A 10553-nucleotide genomic window follows, 5' to 3' on the forward strand; every position below is an offset into this window, starting at 1 on the left:
ATGGTGGGAGTATCCCACTTCTCACAGTTGGAAATTGGTCTCTCCAAGCATGTTGTTCTGTGGAAGGACAGGGAGCTCTGTGCAAATGATCAGCAATCTCTCCTGTAAAGGTGGTCTGCAAATCAATTTGATGACAGTAGTTCAGTGTTGGTGCTGAATGCTCTCATTGCCCAGGCTAAGCAGAGCCCAGCATTCAGCACACAACCCAAACACTTGCTGTTTCTTTTCCTCAGGTCCTGGGAAGCCCAGCCCCACTAGGACCTCCGGCTCCCGCTCCAATGTAAGCCCTCACATGCACCCTGCTGGTGATGTTCCATCACCAGGGATCCTGCTGGAGCTTGGAGCCGGCCTACAAGGGCTCAGGTAAGTACCACAAAAAACCAAACTCCACAGCCCATTTCAAGGGCAGTGCTCTTAGTGTTTCTTCTTAGTTCTTAGGAACTAAGAAGAAAAATGTTCTGATGGATAAACTAGATACCCCTGTTGTCTTAGCCTGGCTAATGGGGCATATTACAGAACATGTATTGTTTATGTTGATCAAAGTTTCACAAATTGATTTGCAGGTCACCTTTAACCTATAAAAGTGTGCATATTTGAATAGGACCTATTCAGTTTTCCATACATGCCATGTTTTCTGTCTTCTCTTACAACATGCCGTGTATTACATTTAGATAAGTTCAATAAACATCAGTGGCTGCAGAGATGTCAGGTTTGTTAGTGTGACTGAGGCTACAGCAATTACTGAACTGAGTTAATGAGGTCAGCAGACCAGCAGGTCCAGTAGTTCTATACAAAACATTTGAGAGGTGTAGGATCTTGTAGCAGACTGATCTGTGAAGTTTGTTCACACTCACTAAAATGGGGGTTTTCTTGTTTGAAATGAGCCTTTGCGTCCTTGCAAAAATGAACTTGTATTTATTTAAGCCTTGTATAAACCTCCTGTGTGAATTCCTCATTGTTTATAATCTTGTTCCTCTGCAAGACTGGCACAATCCTTTGACCAGGTTCTACAGTGCAAACTGTCCATTGTCTTAAGAAAGTTGCATTTTCAGTCTCTGATCTCTTAGTTTACTTGTTTGTGTGTGTTCTGGTATTACGAAAGAAAGCAAACAGATTAGGAGCATCTCCACTTCCTAGAAGAGATCAGAATATGTGCAGCAGTTTCTCCCAGTTTTTTTCCAGTCCTGTGTCCTTACTATCTATTTTTGACCTTACTGTGGCTTCTCAGCAGCATCTTTGGGTTGTTGTGTAGTAGTAACCCCCTTCAGACAGATCTGTTTGGCAGCTTCTGCAAAGCATTTCTTCCTGCCTTTCTTCATTCTCTTTGAAAAGAGACTTCTTGGTTGTTGCTGTAGTTTGACTTGTGGTCCTCATAGTGTTTTGCAGTGCAGTTAATATCACAGATCCCAGCTCCTCTGAGGGAATGTTTCAGTAACACACAACCTGTATATTAGCCTGGTGTTTAGCTCAGTGTTTTTTGCTTTCAGTGTCCTTTCCTATAGCTCTGGTCCCTCATAGCTTTCTATTCTTCTGTGCACTTGCTTTACCTTCATTGTGCAATGGAACAAAAGTTACCTCATTGCTCACTGCCTCCTTTCTGAATTGAAACCACACACCTGAACCTCCATATGCTGATAAAGAATGGTCAAGTCCTACCCTATTACTTAGTTTTCAGACACTTCTGAGTTGTCATGAAGGCAATTAGTCAGTATCTAGCAGTGTGGTAGCAGCTGGGCTAATGTTTCTGACTTCTAAAATCATGTTGTGTCATCTGGAGTAGCATCACCCTCATGTTCTATTATTTCAATTAGGTTGTAACATCCAGAATTATGGGGTGTTGCCCAGCAATTCCCAGTATCAGCTCTACAGCCAGTTACACTGTACCTAATGTACTTTGGTTTTGGTTCTTTTTTCAAGGGATAGCTGTTGCTCAGGAGATCACAAAAGTGACAGCTCTTGAGTCTGATATGCCTGCTTTTAGTACTGGTATATAAAAGGTGTTCTGAGGTGGAATGGGTAGAAGGACACTTGAGTAATCAGATGTGTTGTGTTGTGGTGAGAAGTGTGTGAGATGCTCTCTGCAGAGTGTTACAGGGTGCTGCATGCTGGCTGTTGGTGATGGATGGACCCCTACCTGTGGGAATAGTCTTTTATTTCTGTCTCATCTGTTCCTTCTCATGGGCAGGGCTTCATTCAGGTGCTTGAGGGTGGAGTGTAAATGGGGCTTCATTAATTGCTGCTTGCAGAGCAGTGTAGGTGGCGTGAGAGGAGTCATGACTGAGCTGTGTTACAGGAGTCCAGGCTAAGGGTCTCATAGGACCTGGTAATCACAGTTTATATTCTGGGACTGAGCATGGCCTTTTGTGGTTTAAATGGCACTAAGTGAAATAATTCACCTTTTTGTGGTGCTGTTTCTCAGGAAGCTTTGGGAGGTGTGGACTGTATGCAGTGCTGGTGTCCAGCTGAGTAGCATTGACAGCCTAGAAAAGCTCAGCAGCTGCTGGCATTGGATTCTTATGCTGACTCTGAGCTCTTGTGCTCTTGGTGGGCTGGGACTCCCTGGCAGGATGTTTTCCTTCATGTACTCTACTGAACTCAGTCCAAGTCCCAGGCTGGGATCCGTTTTTGTTGTAAGTAGGATGAAGCAGAATTACAGCATTGAAATTTGTTCTCCTCCCTGCTCTGAACACAGGAATAAAAAATGTTTCTCAGCTCTTGAGAGAAGGGTAGTGGCTTGTCTAATGGAAGATAATTGTTAGGAGTTTCAGGCATATGTGACTGTGGTCTAGGTCATTATGTGTAGTGACATCTTTTCATTAAATCTTTCTTTCTCTTTCAGTTTTAAGATAAATCTGGGACAGGTGACTCACTAAAGAGCAGTGTGACTTGGCATTCTGAAAATGAATCTTTTGTAATGAATAGGCCTGAAGCAAACAGTGTGATAGTGTTGGATCACGTGGTTACTTTTGCCTCTCCTCTGACAGCTGCAAATACCTCATTTGCTGTTTCACCCAGGGCACAAACTGCGTCACAGTCTCCTCACTGTTCTCCCAGGCTGTTTGTTGTCTTCCTTCCTTGTTTATTTATTGTCCTTGGATTTTTCTGTGAAGCAGATGTTTCCAGACTCTTGGTTTTATGAAACATTAGCTGCTCAGTGATGTGAGCTCAGGCCATAAAACTGATTGAGAGGCTGGCAGAATGCAATCCAAGGTATCAACAAGATTTCTTTCTCCAGGGGGAACAAACACTGTCAGAGGAATTTCCAAATACATTTAGTATTTTTCACTGGTTGAAGCACGGTGGAGTTGTCAAGGTAGTGTCTTGGGAGGTAATTGGTAACAGGGGTTTGAATCAGGAATAAAGACAGAGGGAAGGTGGCAGCTGAGTCATTTGCAGTTGTGTGTCCTGTGCCACTGTGAGCCAAGGGGTGTGTTCAGGAAACTGCTCTGTAGCATGAGGACAGCACAACCCTCCCTCTTGTACTGTTGGAGAGACTTGAACTGAGTTCATTTTGGTCCTGCCTACTGTGCTTGGCAGTGGAATAACCCATGGAAATACCTATCTTTCAAACAGGTATGAAGTTTGCAAGCCAAGTGAGGATGGCTCAGAGTATGTTACTCTCTCCATTTACTTTCGGGAAAAGACAGTGAGGCAATCCAGCAATACTTCAGGGACTGTGCTCTTTGGGCAGCCACTGCTGATATCTGTGCCCAAACACAAGCTCACTGTGGATCACCTGTACAGTGTGGTTTTGAGGCAGATCAGGTAAGTCACAGCTGTACCTTTGGATCCTTATGCCAAGCTCTAGAGCTTGCTTATTCAATTACACTGTAATAGGATTACTGACTCCTTGTTAACAGGGAGAATTTTCCTTGATTTGTGTGGGTTGTATAAACCAGGATTTGCATTGCATTAGTGTCTAGAGGCCCCAGGGACATTTCAAGGTCCTGTTTTTTTGGGCTTTGCAACAGATACTGCTGGCTCAGCCTTGCAAAAGGAGTCAGGAGCACAACTGAGGGCATATTTTCAGGGTTCACAGATGGGGCCACCATAACTTACTTTTGCCTTTTCAATATACAGCCAGTGAAACATGGGAAAAGCAGTGAGAGCAAAGATTTGGGGAATTGTTGTTTGACTCATTCTGAGGGCTCTTGGTGCTGTCATGTAAATGTAAATGGTGCTGTAAGGTTGGGTTCTGGTTTGCTGGAGGGAATTGAGCAGCAAGAGCTGGTGATAGAGGGGTGTGCTGCTGTTCTGGTGCACAGCTGCAGTATGGTTGTGTAAGAAATGTATCCCTTCTCTTCAGCCGCTGTGTGAAACTCCCTCTGGCAGAAGAATACTCCTCACCCTGCCCAGACAGAGGAACCTGCAATGGCTCCAATGGTGTGGTTGAAGGTAAAGCCCTTTCAAAATCTGCTGGAAGCTTTTCAGCACTTTAGCTTTCTAACGGCGTTTGTTTTGTGCTGTGTTTGGCTTAACCTCTAGCAGGTTGTTTCTCCACCATGATTAAACCACTGTTGTGCTGGACATCTCCTTGCTACAGGGAGAATCTTTTAGAGAATTTCCTTCCTAGGAAGGTAGATGTGCAGCAGCTGGAGAACAAGGTGTGGATGTGCATTCATCCTGGCCAGTGTTAGGGAAGTCCTTGCTTGATTGAGATGTCCAGATGCCTCCTTCCAGAGGCAGCCCTTCCTGACATGCTCTTTGGTGATGAAAACTGCCCTGTTAGGTCACAAAGATTGTGAAGAAATTTGTCTGTTGGAGGACAGAGAATCAACAGTCTAATTCCTGGGCCACATGCTCTCTAGGAATCTTTTAATGCTGATGGCACATGAGTGTTTCCCTTCCATCTTTGAAATTATTCACTTGTGTAGCCTTGAGGGTAACAGCTGCAATGAGTTAAATGGAAAAAAAAATCTGCCCATTTTCCCCAAAGAATGGAAATAACTTTTCTGGTGACTTACATATTCCTTTCTGTGAAGACACCCAGCTGCAGCATTGCTGATTCTCTCTTGGGAATGCTTCTTAGGGTGTGCTCTCAGGAGGAGTCATTGTTAACCTTCACACTGAGCACTCTCCTAAACTGGCATCTGCTAAAGGAGAAAATACAGCTTCAGATGGAGTGGTTAGCAAGCAGAGGTTTCTTTTCCTGTGTGCCTTTTCATTGCTACCCACATAACTGTGTGTTGTACAGGCTGATGCAAACAGCTGTCCATGGCAGGTGTCAGGATAAACTGCATTGTCCTTGTTGGAAATGTTTTTCCAGGCGACATTGAAGAGATGGAGCATCAGGATGGTGAAGAGGAAGGCAAGGAAAAGCTGACAGAAGTTGATCCCTGCCACTCTGAGGGTTGTATGCAGGTGGAGTCAGCAAGAGACCTGCAGCCTTGCAAGAAACAGTATTTCACTTTTAGCCTTGTGAATTCCTCTGGGACCTCGGAGATAAACTCCATTGTTGAAGGAAAAATCTTAAAACTGAATGGTAATTATTTCCTTGCTGTTTTTTTTCCCTTTCATCTTTTTACACCTGTGCAATCAATACTTCCTTTTTTTTTTTGTAGCTTTTTCTGCAGTTGCTATTGACTGGGATTCTGAGACACGGAGGCTGCTGTATGATGAACAGGAGGCACAGGTTGTAGTATGCTCTTTTCATAAGTCTTCTATGTAAATTTGCATGGTATTTAATTTAAAAGGTGACAGTAAACAGTGTTCTGGTGGGTCATCTTTTTAACAGAATGAACTGGTTTCTTTATAACAGAATGAAACAGTTTTTACTGTCTTGATAAAAGCTCTAAACTCAAGTGAGGACATATTTTCTCTTATAGACTATTTAACATAAGAAAGGAGTGGCTAGAAGCTGGAGATGATTGTCTGGGTGGGGAAGGAGGTGCAGAAATAGGCAGTGTGGGGAAAGTGAGCATGTTGATGCATCAATTTCTTGATGTCAGGGATTACAGAGTACATGGAATTAAATAAAGCACCTGTCTCTTTCACTAGGCATTTGAAAAACATGGAAGCATGCTACAGCTACAGAAGAAGAAGGCTGTTGTAGCCCTCAGAGACTGCATAGAGCTCTTCACTACTATGGAAACGCTTGGTGAACATGACCCGTGGTAAGAACCTCTGTCTGCCTGCCATATTTGCCATCAAATGTAACTGAGTTCCCACGATTTTTCATGGGATTCTTGTAATTTCCCAGGTCTGTCCTTTTGGACTCATCTTTGAGAAATCTGTCAGATCTGTATGAAGTCATTGACTCAATAGGCTGTGGACATGGGTTAATAAAAGTATCTGTTTCCTGCCTATATTTAAGAAAAAAGTATCAGTGGGAATGCAGCTTCCAATAACCAGCTTTTTTTTAAAAGTTAGTTTTTGTACAATGTGCAGTCAACATACTTGCCACAGGAGTATAAAATGAAAGTTGGAGTTTGGAATTCTCTGAGGCAATGTGTTCACCTGCATATTCCACAGGCAGTGTGCCTTCTGTCAGGCAGGAACTGTGCTTGTGCTAGTGAGGCATCTTTAATGGAAGGCCAGCAGCTTTTCTTTTGATTCAGTCATTAACTTTCTTGCTTGTTACTCCTTCCTTAGGTACTGCCCTAACTGTAAGAAACATCAGCAGGCCACGAAGAAGTTTGACTTGTGGTCTTTGCCCAGGATTTTGGTGGTACATTTAAAACGCTTCTCCTACAGCAGATACTGGAGGGATAAACTTGACACGGTTGTGGAATTCCCCATCAGGTAGGATTCTTCCCTCAGGCTAGGAAGAGCTTGAAGAACTTGGTCAAGAAAGATGTACTTCTGATGTTTCTGTTGGGTGGGCTTGTAAACTGGAGCAAGTGTTTTCTGGGTTTGAATGGCTGGCAGCAGGCATGAGTTGAGAGGGTTAATGTTTTTGGGAGGTTTTTGTTAATGCTATTCAGCTTTATACATTTCAAAGAGCATTAATTACTAGCAGGTACTGTTTCTTCTGAAATTCAGTTAAGCCCATGTGATTCAACCAAGAGAACTTCTGTAGCAATTGTAGCAAATTTTTTTGGCAGTGCTACACTTACAGTGTTGAGTATTGCACAATTACAAGGTGAAAGCCTGCCTTGTCCCTCTGCTGCTTGCTAGCATCCTGCTGTGGGATGAAGCTTATCCCTTACTATTCCTGTCTCATTCTTCATGCCTGCACAGGGACACTCTAAGCTTTATTCAACACCTCCCTCTAAACCTGGCAGTGTTTAGTGTGTTTGTCAGGACCTGCCTTGTGTGTGTGGATGGGTAACAAGTCTGATCTTCACACTGACAGCATCTGGCCCCTGAGCAGCAGAGCAGCACTGGTGCTGTGTTCAGTTCCTAACAAGTGATGGTTACTGGTGTACTGATACTTTTGTGTTTCCTTCCAGGGGTTTGAACATGTCCGAGTTTGTCTGCGACCCAAGGGCAGGCTCATACGTGTATGACCTCATTGCAGTATCCAATCACTATGGAGCCATGGGAGTTGGCCACTGTGAGTACTGCTGCTGTGTCCTTGGTGTGCAAGGAAATGTGGGCAGAGGGGACATGGGAGGGCTCTGCACTGGGACACTCAATAGCCCTCACCTAAGGTGTCTGGTCCAAAACTTACCTGTGTTCTGTGTGCAGGCGAGTGTTGTATTGGGATCCTGTTAGGATATGGAGGCCAAATAGGTAGCAGCACTTTGGCCTGAGGTCTGGCTGATGCTTGTGGGACCCTGGTTAGTTGTCATTGTCCTGTGGTGTTCCTCAATTTATGAGTGGAGCCAAAATTTTTCAGTGCTGAACCTGCAGTTGTGACACTGGCTAACAGTAGAATGTCTCCACCTTTACACTGATAAGGACTGACATAGGAAAATGTAATTTCATCAAGAAAAAAACCACTTACCTACAAGTTTGATACTTGATGAGTCTGTGCTTTCTGTCACTGGTTTTGCTGCAGCACAGATGAAACATGTGTGTAGGTGAGTTACCTGTACCAGGTGTCCATGCAGATCCATGCTGTAGGTGACACTTGTAAAACCACCCAGAAGCAATTTGCCATGAGAGGATAATGAACTCCTGTAGCTGAAGGGGCACATGTTCTGAGGTTGGAGATCACATCACAGAAGTCTTGGCTGGAAGAGATGTTGAGGGAGAATGAGGATTCAAGAACCAGATTAGATCCATTAGCAGCAGAAAACTTTTCTTTCAAGTGAAAATGCAGAGTCTTAAACTGTGTGTGTTTGGGAAAGCTCTGACTCAAGGGCAGTGAACAAAGCCTACTACTGTTTTTCCCCAAGTTTCTTTTCCCTGTATCTCAGCTGTCAGGGATAAGCCTGGTGTGTGGAACCTGTTCCTAGACTAGCTGGGCCAGCTGGCATGTTGTAGATATTCATGCTGGTTAACTGGGCTTTGGGCAGGCAATGCCAAAGCTGGCTCCTGGCCTCCCATGCACACGTGGTTGCAGTCCCAGTGTCCCAGGTGTGCATTCCCTGCTGGCCCTCCCCAGCATGCTGAGCTGCAGTTCCTCCCCGACAGACACTGCCTATGCCAAGAACAAGGTGAACAACAAGTGGTACTACTTCGACGACAGCAGCGTCTCGGTGGCTTCAGAAGACCAAATAGTGGTGAGTGTTTGGCTTGAGGCTGTTGCAGCTCTGTGCTGAGAGTGTGGTTCCCTGCTTTGGGCGTGGCATTGCAGCCGAGCTGTGTGGATGGTTTCAGATGGGTTTTCTTTCTGTCTGGTAGACAAAAGCTGCGTACGTGCTGTTCTATGAGCGCCGAAACAGCGAGGAACATTGTGGCCCCTCTGCTCCCCAAGAAGAGTGTGATGGCATGGACACCAACTAAGCACCACCTCCAGCACTCAGCCACCATGGTAGTGGTTGCTCTTGTAAAGCAATGCCTGAGGCGCCTGAAAATTTTTCTTCCTTCTGTAGGGGTCAAGCAGAAAATCAAGCACTGAGAGATTCAGTGCTGGGGGTTGCAGAACAGCACTGAAGAGCCAGGAATAGGTGCTGACACTTGGGTATTTAGAGGCCAAAAATAATATATATTGGAGCTTCAATAAAGTTCTTTTTAAAATCTGGCTGAGCTGTGTGGCTAGAGGCAGGGGCTGGGGCTGTTGTTCTTGGGCTGAGGGTTGTAGCTGGGGTTGGGAGAGGACAGCCTGAGCTGGAGGCCAGGCACAGCTGAGCCTTGAGGGGCCCGTGGAGGAGAATGGTGGGTACGATTCTGTGAATCGGCATTGGGGCTTCCTGCCAACTCTGGTGTTGCTGTTGGGCCCTGCCTGTGTCAGGGAGGCCTCCTGCACCTTTTCTGGAGCTCAGTTCAAATCTTTGTACATCTGGTCTGTTGCAGTCTCTGCCATTGTACCTAGGTCCCCTGGCAAAGCAGCAAACGTTCCTCTTGCTTGCTCATCTCCTTTCACTGATGCATTTGAGGCCCTCCTGGGCAGTTTTAACTCAGCATTTATCATGTGAAGACTGAATCCAGTGATGCAGGAATGTTGGCCAGAAGTGAATCATACCTGCCTGTGGTGTGGCAGATGTGCAGGCTGATCCCCATGGAGATGCAGGATACAGCTGCTCTGGCTCCTGTTCTTCTGCAGAGAAAGTACCATCTGTAACATTGATGATTTCTTGTCTTTTGCATCTCCTACACCCCTCACTTCCAGGCTGCTCTGTAAGCACTTTCCTGCTGCCAGCATTTCTCCTATGGTTTGTGCAGTGACAGCATTTTTTATCCTTTTTTGCTCATTTATGTCTCCAGCCCAGCTCAGCTCTGTGTCCCCAGAGCTGTCGCCTGTGTGGGTGACAGCCCAATGCAATGGGTTGTGTGAGTTTTCAGCCTTTTCTCTTGCAACTTTGGTTTTTTTGGACTGCTCTTTCAGCCTTTCTCCCGCCTTGAGTGCTGCCTTTTGTATCCTCAACTGATCATCCTCTGTGGGGCTGCAGGTGTGACAGTCCTGTCCCAGGTCCTGTTTGCCTCTGCTGTTCACTGGTTCTGCTCCATCCTTTTGTCACAACTGGCAAATGCTCTTCCCTCTGTCCTCCTTCACTGTGTGTTGCTTTTTAGGATTCAAGTCCAGTTTTCTTGAAAAGAGACTCCTGTGAGTCTCAGTGGAGAACTGGTCTTCCATGTGAAAAATGGGAAAAATTCCAGAGCCTTAGCATGTAATTTTTTTTAGGAAAACATCTAGCTCAAGGTAGTGAACCAAACAGGAGGCTTTTTCCTTCTTGGATCCAAGTGTGTTGGCAGAATGAAAGGCTGAGACTGGCCATCAGTGTGCTTTTTGTTCCCTCTGGAATATGTGCTTGCAGCTGCTGTGGCTTCAGTGCTGGCCATCACCTTCTGTGGTGGTGCTCAGCAGTGCTCATCCATTTCACTCCAAACTTGCCACCTCAGCCCCACCTTTCTGCAGCCCTGGGCAACAGGCAGTGCCTGAAATTGCAGTGTGCCTGTCCCTGCACCCTGGGAGGGCAGCACCAGGCAGCCCTTTGCCAGGGCACTGGAAAGTGATGGGGAGGAGGAGGGGGGTTGTCTCTAGCCAGCATGCTGCTGATGTGATT

The 10553-nt window shown here is 45.5% G+C and overlaps 1 protein-coding gene across 2 annotated transcripts in view; it reads left to right on the forward strand.

The window, feature by feature from the left end:
• The window catches only part of USP4 (ubiquitin specific peptidase 4), a 31789-nt gene extending 22719 nt beyond the window's left edge, over positions 1-9070 (forward strand). For both annotated transcript variants that reach the window (XM_064432520.1, XM_064432521.1), the window contains 9 exons: positions 3574-3765; positions 4307-4395; positions 5267-5482; positions 5562-5632; positions 5998-6113; positions 6592-6741; positions 7392-7495; positions 8521-8609; positions 8731-9070. In XM_064432520.1, coding sequence (XP_064288590.1) covers positions 3574-3765; positions 4307-4395; positions 5267-5482; positions 5562-5632; positions 5998-6113; positions 6592-6741; positions 7392-7495; positions 8521-8609; positions 8731-8832 — 1129 coding nt within the window. In that variant the 3' untranslated portion in view covers positions 8833-9070. The remainder of the gene's footprint in view (positions 1-3573; positions 3766-4306; positions 4396-5266; positions 5483-5561; positions 5633-5997; positions 6114-6591; positions 6742-7391; positions 7496-8520; positions 8610-8730) is intronic.
• The last annotated feature ends 1483 nt before the right edge of the window (positions 9071-10553 follow it).

The sequence above is a fragment of the Passer domesticus genome, chromosome 9, assembly GCF_036417665.1.
Source record: "Passer domesticus isolate bPasDom1 chromosome 9, bPasDom1.hap1, whole genome shotgun sequence".
NCBI classification, from domain to species: Eukaryota; Metazoa; Chordata; class Aves; order Passeriformes; family Passeridae; genus Passer; species Passer domesticus.